Below are 21,319 nucleotides of genomic sequence, written 5' to 3' on the forward strand. Positions count from 1 at the left end.
TGCATTCTTCAAATCACTTGTGTTGTCGCATCTTTAGTACTGCTCAGTACTCCCTTCCCCTTCAGAGCAGGAGAGAGTGCAGAAAACAGACGCAATAAAGCACATAAATTATGGGGATCGTCTCAAAGCTCTCCAAATGTACTTGCTAGAAAGAAGATAAGAGAGATATCAAATAATATACACGTGGAAAATACTTGAGGGCTAGGTCCCAAATCTACAGTAAAATATCAACATACTGGAGTGAACGATATGAAAGAAAATGCAGAATAGAACCCAAGAGCAGGGGTGCTATAGGCACAATCAGAGAACACTATAAACATCAGAGATCCGAGGTTGCTCAACATCCTCCCAGCGAGCATAAGAAATATTGCAAGAACAACCGCGGACATCTTCAAGAGAAAACTATATAGTTTTATATAGATAGTTTTCTTCAAGGAGTGCCGGACCAACCAGTCTGTGGTAAATATGTAGGCCTGTGGGCTGCTCCAAGCAACAGCATGGTGGACCAAACTCTCACAAGTCAAGCCAGGCTTGGGGAGTAGAACTCCCAGAACCCCATCAAGCAGGTATCAGAGGAATGAATATTCAACTAAAAAAGCAGGGGTACAAAGTAATATCATTTTGGATCAAGACAGCAGAAGAATACCTACTAGCAAAAGCTGGAGGGGAAGAGAGAAAAAGAGTAGCCACGGAAGTGACCAGGACAAGCAGCTAAGCATCAACTCCTGGACACAGAAAGCAGTGATCAGAAACTACAGTTCATGGAAATTGGTGTAAAAACCATGTAAACAGTATTTAAAACATTATCACATTGTTTATTATTATTATAAGTACTGTATGTGAATCTTCATTTATTTTTTTTTAATTGTTAGCTTGTATGCATAAGTTTAATTTAGACATAGTAATATAAATAACAAATTTATTATCATCATAGGGCTACATTTTTAATAATTACTGCAGTATGTAAAGTAATTAATATGAGAAGTTTCAAATTTATATACAATGTTACCTACAACATTACTAACTTTCTGTATGAGACGGGTTGTTAAATAAATTTCAACATTCAGTAAAACTCTACTAATAACAATACATAAAATCAAATTTAATGGCCATTTTACTCTTTAATGTCAGAATTGGAACCATGTGTTACTGTGGGGTCTTCTGGAACAACAACACTGACTGGTACCCCCAAACTGGTCTCTGTCTCGGCAATCCAACGCAGTGTTTCCACCTTCTCTTTTAAGAAGGGCTCCTTTTGAAGCTCAAGGGCTGCCTGATATTCTGCAAGACGTTTCTCTTTCAATTCTTCTCCATGCATTTGGACAAGCTTTTGTAACGAATCTTTTCTAGTTATCCACTTGTACTCTCTGGAATAAAATAAATTAATCAATTTAAATATTCACCATTGCTGTCTTTATATACTGTACAGTACTGTATATCCAACAAAATCACAATAAACGCTCCAGTCTCGTGACATAAAACAAAGGGACATGAATCCGTGACATCACATGGGAATGAAGCACTTGAGTGGCACCCGATATTATCGCTAGGCAAATTAGGCCCCCATCTCCCACCTACGCACCACCACCTGGCAGCGAGGCCTGGCGGATGCTCGACTCATGACTTTATTGCACATTTTTATTCGGACTGCTCACCTTCGCCAGTTAACTGCATTTTCTTATTTGGACAAACTCTAAAACGGATAACAGGCACATCCAGATAAGTGGCTTACGGAAAGCATGTGGCTGTCAATTTTTGGTGGTTCAGGAATGCATCCCCCATTTATAGCATTTTCTATGGGAATCTGGTTCAGAGTTATGAGCACCTTTTTAAAATGCATCCAGTTTGTAAGTTAGGGACTGCTTGTACATTCCCCCCACAAGTAAAATGTCGTTTTTTTCTTTGGTCAGCGAATCTAGTTGCCTGCAGCCAGCTTCCCACTCCAAGCCAAGTACAAATAAGAAATATTTGTTCTTTATACTATATTCTGTACACTAATTCTTATGTTTTGTGTAGATTCTTTCATGAATTTAATTTATTTCTTCCAAATCTATGCTATGGATTACTTCACAGGTTTACTTTGTGCCCATCCATGGTTTACATTGTTTTGCTAACTTGAAGGAACAACCACCCTCCCTCCACACCACTTTTATACTACAGTGGTACCTTGGTTTTCTAATTTAATCCGTTCCCAGAGATGGGTCATAAGCCAAAAAATCGCAACCTGAAGCAAATTTTCCCATAATGAATAATGTAAATTTAATTAATTCATTCCACACTCCCAAAAATATAAACTTATAAATACATTTCATACATAATACATACAAATATTTTGTACTATAGTATGTACAAGTTATAGCTTACTTTTATTGATGACTTGTTGGCTTATGGAAGACTGTCAGGACGGGGGGGGGGGGGGGGGGGGGGGGGGAGGACAAAGAGGTGTTATATTGTTTGGAAGAGGGAGTCCCCTTTCATTATAACATCAGGCAGTGATGACTTCTCTGGCATACTCTATGTTTTGCAAGCATACCACTTGGACCTGGTTGTGGCTCACTGCTTGCTTGTCTTACTAAGAATCTGTCTAAAGACACTCATTTTTCCCTACATTTTAACACTTGTCTGTAGTGATACATCACACTGTATTTATTAAAAATGTCAATGCAACGGCCTACTACAGCTTTATCTGGGTGGGTTTTTTCAACAAAACTTTGCAGAGCTTCCCATACTTCACACATTTTCTTAATGAAGTAGGGACATCCTCTACTCTCAACTATTTTCTTAGGTTGAACCTTACCACTGACTTTCTTGGGACCCATAGGGTGATATATATAATAATTACTTTTATGTTCAAAAACCAAAAGAGCACAAAATGAAATTCTTAACAGAATTGAAGCGCGATTGTCACTAAGCACGCGGCTCTGGTTAACTGAAGCAGGGTCGCCCATGCCACCAGGAACCATGCGCTCAGTCGACCCATACGGGTACTGTATCAACAAAGTCGCAAGGCGAGGCAAAGGTCGCAACCCAATTCAAATTTTCCTAGTACTGTAGTTGGTGGATGGGGAAAGGGAGGGAAGATAGCAGAAAAAGCTCAGCATTGAATGTAATGGAATGCCACTTTCTGGGTGAGCCCTGATGGCTTCATGAAACTATCTCCCTGAGATGGCTCCCAACTATTAGGTCACATTACCCGTGAAGTTATGTTTGGCCAACCAGGAAACAGAACCAGAACCTGGGACCTCCCCCACCCCTCACAAAGGTACAGAGAGCAGGTGAACCTCTGCCACCCCACTGGGAAAGCATCCAAAAAGTCAGCAAATACTGCTGGGTTCAAAGAGACTAAAACCTCAAAACTGCCAACCTCCCCAACAATGTAAACAAACTATCGAATCTCTCGAAACAAGTAAAAGCTCGATAGCACTACCCCCCCCCCCCACCCACCAGTTGGGGTGGGGCAGAGCTCCTGGTGCCCACTACACCAGTTCTGGAACAGATGTGCAATTGAAACCCCTAACCGATGACCTAGGAGGAGGGAGGGTGGGAATCTGGGAGCCACAGAGGCTCATCCAGAAAGAGGCACTTCATTACATTCAACACTGGGTTTCTGGGGGGAGCCCCTTGTGACACCCTGAAGCTTTGATGAAGCCAACTACTCACAAAGAAAGAGGGACTCACCAGGATGGAGGAGAAATCAAGTCAAACGAAGATGAAACGCCAGGCTGCGAGACAACCCAAAGCGACACAGGCACCACGATGCTTAGGAACATTAACTAAATACCGGGCTGCCATAATCAGTGCCTGAATATCAGCCAAGGACACACTAGCAGAAACCACCACAAGAGCCATGTATTTTCAATCATCATTAGCATGTGGGGAGACTACAAGCTGGCTGGACTTGACACCTTGGATGACCTGGGAAACACAAGCCTTGGAACAAGGAAACTAAAGAAATGGTTTCAACCCACAAGGCATCTACTCAGGCAGAATCAATGGTACAAATGCAGTGGCAGGGAGCTGCTACCAGACATATCACATGATGGTTGGTTGATTAGTCCAGGGGTGCAACAACCACCAAGGGATCCCATTGGAAGCCCACCAACTCATTCTTTGCCAGAAAAGAGCAAGATGGCTGCAGATGAACATAATGCCCAACGGGGCCAAACAAACAAAAACCATGTCTCTGTATTGTCCGCTATCCAGAAAGACTCCAGAACCCCATAACACATCCAATAAGGAGAAGATCCAAACTCAAAAAGTACCCAGGAACGTCTGGAAAGATGCATCCGACAGGCTGAGATGAATGCAGAAAAGAACACCAGGGGTGGAGGGGGTAAGCTGCTTGAAGATCAAATTCATACAAGGAGGGGGGATATTAAACCCCTCCCTCTGAAGCAAAAGGCCCTCATTGGAAAGGACAATGGTCCTAATGATTTTGTTGGTTTGCCTTTATGTACCACTTTACTGGTCTGCCTACCCCTATCACTTTGTAGAAAAAAAGAATTGATTTCTACTTCATTCCTGCTCTCATTTAAACGTTTTGCCTCGGTGAGGTTCAGTTTCAGCTTCTCTGTCTTCTTTGAAAGATCTCATCTTAATGACCATACTTTCCCTACCTCATCACTTTGCAATTTTCTAGCATTCCTTAGTACTTCTTCCATCTGTTTGGCACCATTCAGGGTGATCCTCAAAGGTCGAACTTTCCCTTTTACGTACTTTCCAATCCTGCTGTAGTCACAGACATTCTCTATGGTATTAAGACCTTCCACGAGGCCACCAATTTTATCTACTACTTTCTCTTCTACAGCTCTTTCTGGCCTAGATGTTATCTCCTTTTCTTTGCAACCAAAAATTATCAGACTTCGATCAACTGTGTTTTGTACCAATTTAGGATTTGATGCCAGTTCCTTTCTCACTTCCAGCCTAATGTTTGTTTTATCATGGTTGCTGCAGTGTTTGACTTTCTTTACTGCCGCTTCTATTTTTTCCTTCTCCTTGGCCACTTGTGCATAGGCGAGTTGCATATCCTTCTTGCACTGTTCTATTCCCTGTGTAACTTCCTCAATCTGTACTGACAAAAGCTGTTTTTCCTGTTGAATTTCCTTACCTAGCCTATCGTAGTCATTTAAGTTTAAATTTGCTTTAACTTCATCCAAAGCTATTTTTAAGAGTTTATTTTCCTCTTCCATGGCTTTGCAATTTGTTTCCTATTGATTCTCATCCTTGCATAAGTCTTTCACTAACCCTCAAGACCTAAAACCTTGCCACTCAAGTGCTCATTACTTTCTTTCAATTTTCTGATTATTTCTACATGATAGTTCACTATAATATCTAATTTTGCCAATTTGTTGTATAGACTACTTATATCAATGTTTTCTTCATTAAAACCCCCAAAATCTAGCTCTGTTTTGTTTTCCTACTTGCTGGTAGCCATCTTGAATGTTGTTGTCTGCACTGTAAACACTAGGGTCACTTTTTCTCATCCAATTTTTCACTTCACTTTGCACATTCGTGTTACAGTATCTCGCCTATTTTTCAAAAGCACTATAACTATGTTCCTTGGGACACCATTCACCATCATCAACCTGTACTACAATACTTAGGAATTGTGAAATATCCCGGAGCTCCTCTGATACATGTGTTATCACTAGCAGTCACCTTTTGAATCCTGTGTCACCTGCTCTCTGCACCTCTGTGAGGGGTGACCAGGTTCTGACTCCTTGGTAAGCCAAACAGAACTCCGTGGCTGATGTGACCTAGTAGTTGAGAGCCGTCTCAGCAAGATACCTTCAGGAAGCCACGTGGGGCTCCCTTCAAGAGAAACCAACTAAACCCTAGGAATAGTCAAACAAAGCTTTGAAGTCCCTCAAAGAAAAGAAGGTAGTTAGCCAACTGTACAAATCTCTAGTCTGCTTCTATTTGAACTACTATATCCAAGCATAGAGATAGTCTTCTGAAGGACACATCTGCTTTGGAGAAAGTTCAGCACTGGGTAACAAAAAACTTGCCAGAATTAAGTAAACTCACACCAAGAATGGTTAGGGGACAAGATGAACAACACTGCAAACCAGACATGACAGGACTGATCTTGTTTTCTAAAAGACACTACCAAACATTTTGGAGGATATTGATCGAGAGCACTTGTTGAAAAGATCAAATGTAACACATACAAGGAGAAATGGCTTCAAGCTCAACACGTGACAATGTAAAACAGAAAACAGGAGATGCTTTTTCACCTACTGGGCAGTTATAAACCCACGGAACTGTCTACCTATCAAAGTCGTAAATTCCAAAATATTGCTGCGATTCAAAATCCAGCCAAATAAAATTGGGAAAGTTTTTCAAATTTTCTTCATCCAGGTTGCTTCCTTTGCTGCCTGGATATTATTTTAAATTACTGCAAGTATACAAAGTGTTACAATATATAATGTATACAGTACCAATGCAAATGGCAAAATAACTGCCCACACACCACACAATAAAAGTATCTGTGAACCACATCCATCCGAATCATATATCTGGCAGTAAAACATGAATGCAATGCAAATCTGTACAGAACCTGTGTAAACCAAGGAAGTTATTATCAAGTTATTATCAACAACATAAACAGACTCAATCCGTAACTTAACACAATGTCAAGAAAAATACACCCTACCTTGGGAAAGGCCGATATAAGAGATTTAGTTCTTCCAGGAGCCATTCGAAGCGTTTATAGTCTGCTTTTCTCAGATTTTTCAACAACTTCTTCCTACGATCTATCATTTCTTGCAGTCGAACTCTTTCAATGATGTTCTTCTTACACTTGAAGGTTACTCGTTGCAAATTTTGAATTTTCACTGTTAATGCAGCAACTGAAAAAATTAAAATATAATAATTATCAATGTATAACCATTGCACTGCTCTGCCTTAAACAAAACATTTAATTTATTTGACATACAATGTACATCAAGGAACTTCTAGAAACAATCCTATCTTTTAATTACAATTTTTTTTTAACCCCTGAGCTGCAGACCTGTTAATAGCCGACTACTGTAGTGAGAAAAACAAATCTGAAACAAATTCTTTTCTGGGGGAAGCCCCGTTGGCTCTCTGAAGTTATCTTACTGATCAAGTGCCATACTACTCTACTGTTATCAGTTGCAGAGTTAGCCTATCGGCAACCACAAGCCTGGCCCCCCTCAGAGAGGCGAAGGGAGCAATAGCTTTGAACGCTTTACATTTAAGGTATGTCATCTTGCCATTGACCAGGGAAGGCGCCTAGAAAGGTAGACGAATCAAAACAGATCACTGCCAGGTTGAAAGATGCAACTTATGTGCTCACAAGCACAAAAGAACTTTCCCAGAAAGCAAACACAAATAAAACGTCATCCAAATAACCCCCCACACATTAGCTCCATCCCCTGCAGGGGAAAGGAGGAGCCAGCCTGGGTAGGTTGGGAAGAGGAACCTACCCAGGTCGCCACCCTTCACTTCTTTGACTGAGGTTGTCGTGCCATGTGGTCGCTGTCGCTCTGGGTCCGTGTTCCCGTTTTATTTAGTGTTTCGCCCTTGCTGCGGTGTTATGAAATGAAGGTGCGCATGTTGCCAGGAGTTTGGAGTACTGGAGCTCCATGCGCCTAGGGTTCCCTTTCCTAGGTGCTCCATAATTACTGCCCTTGTGTCTCAGGGTTTTTTTTTTTTTTTTTTTTTTTTTTTTTTTTTTTTTTTTTTGAGATATATACAAGAGTTGTTACATTCTTGTACAGCCACTAGTACGCGTAGCGTTTCGGGCAAGTCCCTGGAATACGATCCCCTGCCGCGAAGAATCGTTTTTTCATCCAAGTACACATTTTACTGTTGCGTTAAACAGAGGCTACAGTTAAGGAATTGCGCCCAGTAAATCCTCCCCGGCCAGGATACGAACCCATGACATAGCGCTCGCGGAACGCCAGGCGAGTGTCTTACCACTACCCCACGGAGACTGCTCGGTTATCTTCCCTGGGGCATTTGGAGAACACTCGCCGTTAGAGGGCTTCCTTACTCGCAGTTGTCCTCACTCTTGGGGTGAGTCGGAGGGGTCTTGATCTTTCCAACTTGCTCCAGGTAGGGATGTGTTTATTTACTGGAGGGTGTACTACAGCTAGCGCAGCCTGCATTACTATCAAATACGGTGACCGATGTTTCTCTCTGGCTGCTAGTTTGCTTGTTGTGTGCTTTTGGGGGGGCTTTCTTTTGTTTTTATTTTGGCATTTTGGCCTGTTGTCACGGTGGAGATCCTAGCTCCTTATTAGGCTTAGCCTAGGTTGTGATAATGTTTATTCAGGTAAAAGTACATACATTCAAAAGAGTTACAAACAGAATGTTGGATTTCTAGATAGAGCTAGTACATACTATGCTTAAAGCCACTACAGGTGGCACATTGGTTTACGAATTTAATCCATTCCAAGAGAAGATTCATACACCAAAAATTCGCAAACCAAAACAAATTTTCCCATAAGAAATAATGTAAATTTAATTAATCCATTCCACACTCCCAAAAATATTAACTTAAAAATACATTTTATACAGAATACTACAATTTTTTTTACTATACCTTACCTTTATTGAGGACTCTTATTGGCATATGGAAGATAGTGAGGAAGGGTTGGGGGGGGAGGGGGAAGGAGAGGTATTAGTGTTTGCATCTACATCATGTTTGCACATAATATCAGGCAGTGACGCCATTTCTGGGGTACTCTCTCTCTCCCCTACGTTTTGCAGGCATACCACTAGGACCTGGTTGTGGCTCACTGCTTGCTTGTCTTACTAAGAATCTGTCTATAGACATTTGTTTTTCCCTACGTTTTAACACTTGTCTGTAGTGAGACATCACATTGTCATTAAAAGGTCAACACAACAACCTGCTACTGCTTTATCTGGGTGAGTCTTTTCAGCAAAACTTTGCAGTGCTTCCCTTACTGCACACATTTTCTTAACGAGGAAGGAACATCCTCGATCACTTCTACTCATAACTATTTTCTTAGGTTGAACTTCGATGGGACCCATCAAGGCATGATGGGTCCCATCGAATACTATCAGTGTGTCATGCAGTGCTGGCAGAGCCACTGCATCTTACGTTCTGGATGGGTGAGACACCCACCCAGAACGCAAGATGCAACAGCTTACGCTAGCTTACGGCTTCCACTAGCTTTCACATGCATTTTCACTGCCAGCCTGCTCTTGCGTTGCCAAAGCCTTCTTGGTCTTCCAGGAAAGACTGGGATCATTCCTTTCTTCTTCATCTCGGTTTGTGGTGGTCCCTTTGGCGTGTGCTCGATTCTGGTAAGTAATTGTTTGTTGCTGCAAGCTCCAATTCCGGTGAAAATTGAGGCGGCAGGCTTTGGGAGAGAATCCATTGGTTGTCGATGCTTTGTTGGTTAAGTCGGGGGTGCATCACATATTGTGTCCGGTGACACAACATGTGATGCAATTCTGCCAGAATACGCAGCTTCTGGCAGGTCACCTGTTCTGTGTCGATGGCTACTCCCTAGGTTGATCAGGTTTTCCTGATTTTCAGTTCCAGGGTTTGTGTGTCTTAAGTTGTTCACAGTGTCTTTACATCTAGCCGGCCTACGGTCAACCTTCTTGCCCATGCTGTTTGGATGTGTGCAGTTCTTTTGGTGTCTTTGGATGGTTTTCGATCACGGGGCGTTTTGGTGGTCGGTCATGGCCCTGGCCTCCAGGCGTCTCTTATCCGTCCCGGGTGCTCTGTGCTTTGTGTTGCTATAGGTCTTTTGTAGCGGCCAGCTGTCTTTGTTGGGTTGCGTTCTGCAGCGCTGCCACCTCCCGGGTCCTTCCCTGTTTTCCTTCTCTGTGGGTAGCTAGCTTCAGGAAGCTGTTGAAGATTATCTCAGAAAACCAGCATTGAATGCAATAAAATGGCAGTTTCTGAGCGAGCCTCGGAGGCTCTCTGACACCCTCCCTCCCTCCCTCCGATCAGTGGTTTTCATCATTCAAAGAACTGGAGGGTGGCAGCCTGACCTACCCGGGCCACCCCGCCTCCCTGCAGAAAAGGAGAGGAGGGAGGGGGGAGCTAATGAGCAGGGGGGGATAGTTGGATGACATTTTGCTTGTTTGTTTTCTGGGGAAAGATCTTTTGCGCTTGTGAAAACGTATGTCACACTTTTCAACCAGGCAGTAGTCTGTTTTGATTCGCCTACCTTTCTGGGTGCCTTTCCTAGTCGATGGGAAGATGACATACTTTAAATGTAGTGTTCATGGCCATTTGCTCCCTTCGCCTCTGAGTCCCCGGAAGGCTTCTAAAGAACTGACTATCTAGCCATCTCCATCTACCTATATCTCCATATCTATCTCCATATATATATATGGAGATTATATGGAGATCTCCATATAATCTTCTATATTATTTTTATATTATGTTTAAAATCTAGTAACAAAAAAAAAATTTGCAATAATTGCTTCCCCTGATAAATTGAGAATTGCTGCTCATCACAAAAAAACCTACATTACTGTAATGTACTTACTTTTAACTTCCATTGAACTAGTGTCTAATTGGTGCCGCTGAACTCTTCGCAACATTTCATAATGCTTAATCTTCATAGACTCGCCATGAGTAGCAAATTTCAGTGATAAAAGCTTTCTTGTATCCTCATCAACCCTGTGAAATCACAATTTAATCAATGAAAATCATACTAATATTTAACCACTAAAGTACAACTTAACATGCAATTCAAACATACTGTACTGTACAGTGCTAAACTGTATTTCTACAATGTTTCTATGATTCACTCCTTTCTTGCATGTACAGTATTTCCCTCCTACTATTTATCCCACTAATCCTCCAGCCTTATCCTAAATCTACTCTCATTTATCTTCCTCTTAATTATGTATTGCATGTGTCTTACATATAATTACTGTACACTTAAACACAAGTGTTAATTGCCTTTATCTATTTTGGCCAGTGATATGGTAATTATATTTTAGTCAGCAGTTCCTGACAAATACAGGCCCTTGCTCTCTCAAAGCTCCCATCACATACAGAGTACTGTATTCCATACAAGATGATGTACCTGCTCATGACCCTCTGCCCCAGCCATGCAAGATAGCATGGTGTAATGAAATACACCATGCATATACACCATGGCGAGCATAAGAAATATTGCCAGAACAACTGTGGACATCTTCAAGAGGAAACTAGATTTATTCCTCCAAGGAGTGCCGGACCAACCGGGCTGTGGTGGGTATGTGGGCCTGCGGGCCACTCCAAGCAACAGCCTGGTGGACCAAACTCTCACAAGTCAAGCCTGGCCTCGGGCTGGGCTTGGGGAGTAGAACAACTCCCAGAACCCCATCAACCAAGTATCAACCAGGTATGGTGTAATGGAATACACTTTAGAAACAATAGGTGCAAGCAGTGTTGTTACTGCCTATGTCAACCATGCCCCTCACACACAGCTCCAGTTGTGAGCCGACTGACAAGGAACTCGGTAGAATAAAGCAGGTCCTAGTCAATAATGGGGGGGGGGTGACCTCTTGCTCTGATTTCTCACTGCTATGTTATCACATTAGTTTAATTTCTTTGGGTATCTGAAGCAGGAGCATACAGTTGATGAACTATTTTACCAACACCAGAGTGCATGGGGGTTATATGTAAAACTTGGACTGGCTTCAGTAAAAGACTCCAGACTTCCTATGGATTCAGTGGAATCTCAAATTGTTTAACCTATACCATATTATGGTACAAGGGTGAGGTGCAGAGTTAGGGGTACCATGACTGCTGGTTCAAGTCATCATTGCTCTAATTGATTTTCTCTTATTGCTATTCACATGATATATTACAATGATCTCTACACGACACACAGAAATCACAATAGCGTGATGCATCAATGAACAAATCCACAAGGGCCGTGACGAGGATTTCAACTCTTTTGACCATGTCGTAGCTCAGTCGATTAAGGCAGTGTCTGGGATGATCTCGGACGTAGGTTTGAATCCTTGTCACGGCCCTGGTGGATTAGTACAATGATCTCTCTTTTTGGCAAACTGTTGTGAAAACCACTCTTGCTAATATTTTCCTTATCATAACCATCAATATTAATCTCTTCTGTTGTGTCCTTCCTCTTGCCAGCAGCCATAATTGTTTTGGTCATCATGTGCTCCCACACACTTTCTTTCAAAAATACTATTTCTGCTTTGTTTCTTTAACTTTTGTTATTTCTGTTTATTTGGCAAATATTTATATTTATGCACTTTTCACTCTGATATTTCTATGTTTATCTTGCCCAAATTTAAAAAAACACTGGAGCTCCCCAGCCCTCATCCTTCCCACAAGTTCAGGCAAAAGACAAAACAGACCAATGGCATCCTCAGGGAAAAGGAGAGGAGAGACAGAGGAGGCAGAAAAGAGGGCCAGAACCCAAGCTGAATCCAAAAACTGGGCCAACAAAGCTGCTGACATGCCCTTCAAGAAGACCTCGACAAAAGTGTATGGGGTGGTTGTATGGTGCCCATATCTTATGAGTCACTTAAAACTGGAAAATGGGCAAAGACATGCTATTAAATGGCTTCCAAAACTGAAAGACAAAATATATGAGGAGAGGTTAGAGGTGGGTAAGTATGCCAAAGCAAGAAGATAGAAGATATGATCAAGTACAAAATAGTAACAGTAATCGACTATAGAGACTTTATAAAATCTATAAAGAAGAATTCTTGAGACCCGAACTTCAAAAACAAGGTCATAAATTTAAGCTAAATAAACAAAGCTGCCAAAAAAAATATTAGAAAATTCACTTTTGCAAGTAGAGTGGTAGACAGTTTGAACAAGTGAGGTGGTGGTGTTGGCCAAAACCATCAGTAGTGTCAATGTGTTATATGACAGTGTTGGGAAGACAGGACACCACGAGCATAACTCTCATCCTGTAACTACACTTAGGAAATTACCAGATCCAGATCCAAGAGCCTTTACATCCTCATGGAGCCACAGTGGACCTCCATGAGAGCCAGAAACGCCAGAAACCAGAGGACTAAATTGGAAGGAGCCACACCCAGAGACCACCGAGTCACATCCTGAGCTAAACCATGCCCTAACCCAGAGTCCCCCCAGATGTTTCGGGCTGGAAGCAGAAGGGAAAGGAGGGCAAACCACTCCTAAATGAAACGGAAGAGGTGCAGACAGTGCCAAGATGACGTTCACCTCCAATTTTGTGTACCTAAACACAAGGCCAGAGCTCTTGGGGCATCCAACCAGGCACACAACCTAGACGGTTGTGAAAGACAAACAAGACAAACCTGTAATGCTACTAGTAGCCACATGGGGAGTGCAAACCACACAGGACTCAGGGTCGTAGGTGACTTCAATCCAATAGGCGGCATAGCGGAGGCAGAACAAATGATTGTCTCCCCATGGCACGGACAATGAACACTCCTTAAATTAGCATAAGACGAGATCCATTGGCCACAATGAACCAGTAGGAAATTTCAAAGACCTGAAGGGTAAACCAAGAAAGACACCCAAACATTGGGGGATGCTTCGCAGAAAGCTAAATGTAAGCCGACACATCCTGGGCTACATGGCTGCGAAGGCCAATCTCAGCACGCCACACAAGAAGCTCGTCAGCCACAAGTGCACCCCACCAGCCAACACTCGCTCCTGGCTTGGGTCAAAACAGAGGGGCAGCAAGACCCCTTGACTCGCTCAAGGAGAATGCCACCCCAAGCATGATGGTCCTCTAAGAGAGAAAACTTCCAAAACACACCAGAGAAAAGAACTGTCAGCATAAGGGGCAGTGCTAAGTAGTACTCTGGGAAGGTAGCCCTGAGCACATGCTGCTCCAAGTGCACTAAAGTGCCACGCCCACACTACACCAAGTGTACAAACCAAAACCACACAGGACAAAGTCTAAAAGGGCACTTGGCTGAAAAGCACCGGGGCCAGCCATGTTTACTAATGACCCTGGAGCCCTACTGAAGACGTGTTGCAAACATTGCATCCCCAAAAGAACTAGCAGTGGACAGGATAAACCCCAGCCCCTCTCCCTCCGCAAATGAGTGAGGGGTAGAGTGGGTACAGTATCTCTTAAACCCAGCAGTGGTCTGCATTGGTTTGGTGACTTTCTAGATACCTTTCCTGGCTAGGAGGCAGTGTGTCAGCTGCTTCCTGTGCCTCTGAGTGGGGGCCAGGTTCTGACTGGTTCCCAGTAGGCCAAACTGAACTCCATGGCTGATGCATTCTAGTAGTTGGGAGCCATCTCAGCAGGATGGCTTCAGGGAACCACAAAGGGCTCTCCCCAGAAAATTTTTCATACTTGAAGAGTTGCTGGCATATTTTGTATTGTGTTATATCCATTGATACAGGTGATATAGGTTATTTTAGATGCAGGTTGCTGATCACCAGTGACTGCTGAATGCAAGCACCCTCAATCCCACGAATTCTAGCAAATTCTCCATACCCACCCACTTAATGCTTTTAATTGAGTAGGTATTACTGCATATACCTCATAAGCAACTGTTGCTTCCCACATTTTACCTTTACTGGTATGGTCATCTCCATATAGTTATTAACTAATATATGACCTCTCACACCATCAAATCAAACTGTTTTCATTACCTGAATTTACCTGATGGCCACTCTGTCTAGTGGCCTCGACAGGGATAGGAGGCCTATGAAAGTTCCACCCCTCCCACCCCATTTGTCCTGATTTTATTTATTAGGATCTTAGATTGTGGCAGTGTTTTGACATTAACAGTTTTAGTGGGTAGGTACAGTAGTTCCATGGGTTTATAACCCTATGGGTGAAAAAGGATCTCCTGTTTTCTGTCCTACATTGTGACCCGATAAGCTTGAATCCATTGCTCCTTGTTTGTTACATCTGACCTTTTGAAAAAGTGGTCCAGATAAATATCCTCCAAGTTGTTCAATACAGTATTTGAAAAGTTTCGATAGAGATCAGCCCTGTCATGTCGAGTTTGCAGTGCAGTTAGTCCTGTGGCCCTCAACCATTCTTGGAATGGGAGTTGACTTGGTTCAGGAATGATTTAGGTCACCTGATGTTGAACTTTCTCCAAAGTAGATAATGGAACCTCGGTTTTCAAATGCCCCTCTTTTCAAATATTTCAGTTTTCGAGCTCAATTTCGGCATAACATTCTACTCGGTATTCGAGGTTTGCCTCACTTCTCGATTTTGTTGATACACTGTACAGTACATGTATTGGTCGACCGAGCGCGTGGCGTGCCCGTGTTTGCCAGTGTGTCCCAACTAGTGAGGACCGCACTTGAATTCTTTGTGAAAAATTTCATTGTTTTCGTGCTTTTTTTGGTTTCTGAACATAAAAGTTTTTATTATATATCATGCCATGGATCCCAAGAAAGTCAGTTGTAAAGTTCAACCTAAGAGAATAGTTGAGTAGAGAATGGCCCTTCCTCATTAAGAAAATGTGTGCAGTATGGGAAGAACTGCAAAGCTTCGCTGAAAAAAAACTCACCCAGATAAAGCTGTAGCAGGCCACTGTGTTAACCTTTTTAATGATAATGTGATGACTCACTTCAGACAAGTGTTAAAATGTAGGGAAAAACAAAGTATCTATAGATAGATTTTTAGTGAGACAAACAAGCAGTGAGCCAGAACCAGGTCCTATTGGTATGCCTGCAAAACGTAGGAGAGAGAGTACCCCAGAAATGTCATCACTGTCTGATGTTATGATGGAAGGGGACTCCTTTTCAAAACACTAATACCTCTCCTCCTCCTTCCTTCCCCCTCACCGTCTTCCATACGCCAACAAGAGTCCTCAATAAAGGCAAGATATACTGTACTTGTACAGACTGTAGTACAAAATATGAGCAGTATTATGTATAAAATATATTTACAAGTTGCTATTTTCAGGTGTGTTGAACCAATTAATTCAATTTTCATTATTTCTTATTGAAAAATTTTGTTTCGGTTTTTTAATTTTTGGTTGTCGAACCATCTTTGGAAACAGATTAAATTTGAAAACAGAGGTACAACTGTATGTCTTTCTGAAGATGAGGTCTCCATGCTTCAATACAATAATCCAAGTGGGGGCCATATTAAAGTTACACCAGTTAAATAATTACCTTCTTTTCCCTGAAATTAAAGTTATGTCTGACTGTTCCTAGAATTTGGTTACATTTTTTTACTGCAGCTCCACTTGTTGTAAAACTTTCAGCAATTTGTGGATTCTGACTCCAAGGTCATTTTCTTCATCAATCTGCTTCAAGGTAATGGCACTGATTTGGTAGTTGTGATGTGCATTGTTATGCCCCACATGCAAGATCTTGCATTTTTCAATACTAAAAAGCACCTGTCAATCTTAAGGCCTCTTTCATAATTTTCACACTAGTTTTATCAAGTATTCTCTGTACCTACCTCTAATGTTCCCACATACCCATCCATTAGTTTCCCGACTGCACTTCCTTATTTCTTTCCCAAAAAAATAAAAAACTGAATAATTTGCATTAATTTTTTCAATTTGTTTATACTAATACTGTACAGATATATGTTGCATATACTGTATATACAAACAACACACAAATACATGAAACCCCTTCCCCCCCCCCCCCCAACACACACACACAAAAGTGAAGAACAGTTGCTGCTGCAAAACAGCTTTATACTGATAAAACAATCCAAACAGATCATTTTAATTGAACTACTGTTATAAAAAAAAAAGTGAAATGAGCACTTACTGGTCAAGCATATCTTTGGCAGGCAAAACCTCGATACGAGGCTGCATCTCATCTGGGTCTTTGTGTAGTTCTAGGTCACCAGACTTTTCCGGTCTCCATGATGGTATGTACTCTGGTCGACGCCATTTTATACCATGTTCCGTCAGCTCCAACCGCATAGCATAACGTTTTTGCTCATAGCCTGGAATAATGCACAAGGCAAGAGTAGACCAAACTTTAATAATGTAAGGATTGATCAGTTATGTAATGCTTAACTATATTTAGTTAGTTCCATCATGCCATACTACAGTATGTGTACTTGGGGTCACAGAAAATTTGGTTTAGTTATGTCAAACTGAGGCTTTTATTATATGCATACATACATACACACTGTACATACATACAAATGCATACATACTATAATTATATATGCAGTATATAACACATGCAAGAAGGTACAATGAGGTGTGTTAAGTGCAGATTTTGGCAATTGCTACATTCTCAAAAACCCACTAACACTGACAACTTTGTTAAATACTGTATCCAAGATAAAATTTGGTAAATGCAAGTTTTATTTCAAATAATTTAAGATAGCCAGCTATGTAGTGTACTCAAATATGTTCATTAATTTTCTATATACAGTACACTATGTCCATAATATTAACCCTCAAAAGTCAGTTGCCTTCATATGTTGATTTCCTAGGCCAATGTGGTTATGATTTTCCAATTTTAGTTATTAATGCCCAGTTTTTATACAGGTAAGGTAATTACAAGAAGAAAAAAAAAAAGAAGTCAGTACAACTATCACACTTAAAGGGGATACGAGGACAAGGAGCTGGGATATGACAGGTGGGAAGGAATGGTGCACAACCAATTGGACCTTCGGGGATCAAACGCCGACCAAGTATCGTACAAGGCCTTTCCTTCACCCACCAGTTCAAGTAGATGGATACAGTTTTTATACAAATGATATAAATCTGACACTGTACATATAATGGAGTTAACCAAGACATGAAAAATTCTATCACCATTTTGTAACTGCTTACAATGCAATCAGATTATCATAAACTAGTGGCTTGCAGTTATCATACAATCACAATTTGGTGTTTAAATATTTCTGGATAACATAATAAGAGAACAGAAGCAAAGAAGTAGATTCACAACAAAACTGGAAATTCCGGGTTCAAATCCCGGGCGGGATTTGAATGGTTAGCTGCATTTCCTATCACCTAGTGCATCTGTTCACCTAGCAGTAAATAGGTACTGAGGAGATAGTCAGCATGTAGAGTTTCATCTTAGTGAGGATCAGTAGTTCGACCTGTGGGGGACCTTGACATACGCCTAACATTTACCTGAATTTATCCGGTCCACTACATCTCTAGTGGCCTCGACAAGGACAGGAAGCAAGCGGGTTGTCAAAAGCCCCATTTTTCTTGATTTTTTCAAGCTGGATTTTAAAGTTCAGCAGAAGTTTGAAGTTTTACAGCTTTGGTGAAAACATGTACTGAACATATACATAGGCTGTCTGTCCACCAGCAAAATTAATTGTATTACATTATAATTACTTGCTTTGATGCTGTGTCAGGAATAGATTTACATGCAATATAGGTGTATATATTATGCCAAGGCATCATCATGTGTCCAACTAATTAACCAAATCCAACCAAAATCTCAGTAATATTATATAAATTAATTGAACCTACAAAACTCTAAATATGGATTATAAACATGTAGAATACAGGCCAATGGGGCACCCAGTTAGTGGCTATGGCTTTACAGGTCTCCATCAACCCAGAAGGAAACTCGCAATCTGCACCACCTCTTATCTTCTCAGCTATTATTTCTATACAAAATTAATTAATTTTCACATTTTTAACACCACTAACATTATACACATATAGATATATATACACATATAGAACTGAAGGGCAAGAGCTACGAGGAGAGGTTAGAAGCATTAAATATGCCAAAACTAGAAGACAGAAGAAAAAGAGGTGATATGATCACTACATACAAAATAGCAACAGGAATTGATAAAATCGACAGGGAAGACTTCCTGAGACCTGGAATTTCAAGAACAAGAGGTCATAGATTTAAACTAGCTAAACACAGATGCCGAAGAAATATAAGAAAATTCACCTTCGCAAATAGAGTGGTAGACGGTTGGAACAAGTTAAGTGAGAAGGTGGTGGAGGCCAAGACCGTCAGTAGTTTCAAAGCATTATATGACAAAGAGTGCTGGGAAGACGGGACACCACGAGCGTAGCTCTCATCCTGTAACTACACTTAGGTAATTACACAGAAAATCCCACTAATGTGATATACTGTACATCAATGAGAAACTCCACTGGGGCTTTGGTGGTACAGTGGTTGAGTACGTGGCTGGCAATGTTTTTGTCGCGGGTTCGCATCGCCTCTCAGCCCTGGAGGATTTTCTCACTAACATCATTAATAGAGGCCTACTGTACTTTACACTTGGAGCAAGTTCTATGAGTGTTTCTACTTCCCGAGGCCAGGTGATTACTTGCCAGGACTAGTGATCACTTGCTCTAGTACAACACTGAAGAGTGCATACTAAGGGAATGGTACAACATCTTTAACATGTTATCCATAGGTTAGATTAGGTCTGTTGATTCAGCAGAGCATGGATGGTTTAGTCACTACCCAGTTATGTATCTAAAAATCTAACACAGTAGTAGCGTTATTATAAACATTATGGTGTCGCCTTGTAGATCTGTGCTCAAACATAATATTTAACTTGAGCATTATTAACAATCAAGCAAATTTTGGATACCAAAGCCATTGAACAAATTCTGAGAAACAGGAATGATATTAGCATCATGTGATAGTTACTGGATCAGTCAGGTTAAGCACCTTTGTCTGGCCAGTGCCCAGATGGGCGACTCTACTCAGTCTTAGCTCAGGAGGATAACTAAGGGAATACTAGTCACATCGTACACAAGACGACTCGCAATGGATTTTTTAAACCTGCCCAGCAACCTAACCCAACCCAACCGAGTGAAATACTGTCTAACCTAACACATCTTAGCACCGCAATATATACGGCTTTAACAGAAAATGAGCTTCATCAAATAGTCTTGTAGGAAACGACCATACCCCAACTTTCTGTATTTATTTATATATACCAGAGTTCTGATATTGTACAGTCACTGGGTTTCGAGTAAGTCCTTGATCCTACTTTTCCCCAGCATACAACCCGCTTAATCATTTAACAACCAGGTATCCATTTACTATTGGGTGAACAGAGGCTACAGTTAAGGATTGGCGCCCAGTCAATCCTTCCCGGCTAGGATACGAACCCAGGCCAAAGCGGTCGCAAAGCGCCGGGCGAGTATCTTACCACTGCACCACAGGGACTGCTTACCACTGCTGTCTTGTAAGGTTAATGCCATACTCAACACATTCCGAGACAGGAACCAAGGTTTCTGTCAACTGGAACCAACTGGTCAATTGACAATTGGTCAGACGACTGAACTAGGATTACATCTGATCCCTCTATCAAGTCGTCGCCCCTCAACCAACAACAACAGGCAATAACGCACCTATGATCGCAGGCGTCAATGTGGGCCTTGTGGAGGGCGAGAGGCCGGTAACCATGGCCCCAACACCACGCCCACCACACACGCACCTCAGCACCCGTAATGCCATACTCAACACACAAGCTTCATTTACAACGAGGAACTGGTGGGCCGTAGTACAGGGCCTCAGCGACCAGCGACCACGGCTGAGGAAGCCCACTACCGGGCCGGGCCAGGGTTGCCAGATCTAAATTGCTGAAAGTAGCGAGCTGACGCTCTAAAAGTAGCGAAATTGAAATAAGAGTAGCCCAATTTTTTTTGTTAACGATATGGGTTTCAAAGTAATATATTTTGATATATAGAGTACACTACACTACACTACAAGCAATAGGATGCAGAGAGTTATAGTGAGGGGTGAGACCTCAGAATGGCGGGAAGTCACCAGTGGAGTCCCACAGGGCTCTGTGCTTGGACCTATCCTGTTTCTGATATACGTAAATGATCTCCCAGAGGGTATAGACTCATTCCTCTCAATGTTTGCTGACGACGCCAAAATTATGAGAAGGATTAAGACAGGAGGACAGCTTGAGGCTTCAAGAAGACCTGGACAAGCTGCAGGAATGGTCGAACAAATGGATGTTAGAGTTTAACCCAAGCAAATGTAATGTAATGAAGATAGGAGTAGGAAGCAGTAGACCAGATACAAGGTATCACTTGGGAGATGAAATACTTCAAGAGTCAGAGAGAGAGAAAGACCTGGGGGTTGATATCACGCCAGACCTGTCCCCTGAAGCTCATATCAAGAGGATAACATCAGCAGCATATGCCAGGTTGGCTAACATAAGAACGGCCTTTAGAAACTTGTGTAAGGAATCTTTCAGAACATTATATACCACATATGTCAGACCAATCCTGGAGTATGCGGCTCCAGCATGGAGTCCATATCTAGTCAAGCATAAGACTAAACTGGAAAAGGTTCAAAGGTTTGCCACCAGACTAGTACCCGAGCTGAGAGGTATGAGCTACGAGGAGAGACTACGGGAATTGAACCTCACTTCGTTGGAAGACAGAAGAGTTAGGGGGGACATGATCACCACATTCAAGATTCTCAAGGGAATCG

At 41.8% G+C, this 21,319-nt stretch overlaps 1 protein-coding gene across 2 annotated transcripts; it reads right to left on the minus strand.

Moving 5' to 3' along the window:
- Positions 1–905: 905 nt before the first annotated feature.
- On the minus strand, positions 906–20,457 carry LOC123767902 (28S ribosomal protein S15, mitochondrial). Of its 2 annotated transcripts, none has more exons than XM_045757992.2 (5): positions 20,224–20,457; positions 16,682–16,862; positions 10,503–10,636; positions 6,656–6,851; positions 906–1,367 (listed from the first exon to the last, which is right to left on the minus strand). In XM_045757992.2, exons 1-5 carry the CDS (start codon positions 20,327–20,329, stop codon positions 1,115–1,117), a joined length of 870 nt encoding a protein of 289 aa, XP_045613948.2. In that variant the 5' UTR covers positions 20,330–20,457; the 3' UTR covers positions 906–1,114. The 2 variants fall into 2 exon arrangements, with proteins under 2 accessions (XP_045613948.2, XP_045613949.1); XM_045757993.2 differs by lacking the exon at positions 20,224–20,457 and adding an exon at positions 20,046–20,171.
- Positions 20,458–21,319: the final 862 nt, after the last annotated feature.

Source organism: Procambarus clarkii, chromosome 58, assembly GCF_040958095.1.
Source record: "Procambarus clarkii isolate CNS0578487 chromosome 58, FALCON_Pclarkii_2.0, whole genome shotgun sequence".
Classification (NCBI taxonomy): Eukaryota; Metazoa; Arthropoda; class Malacostraca; order Decapoda; family Cambaridae; genus Procambarus; species Procambarus clarkii.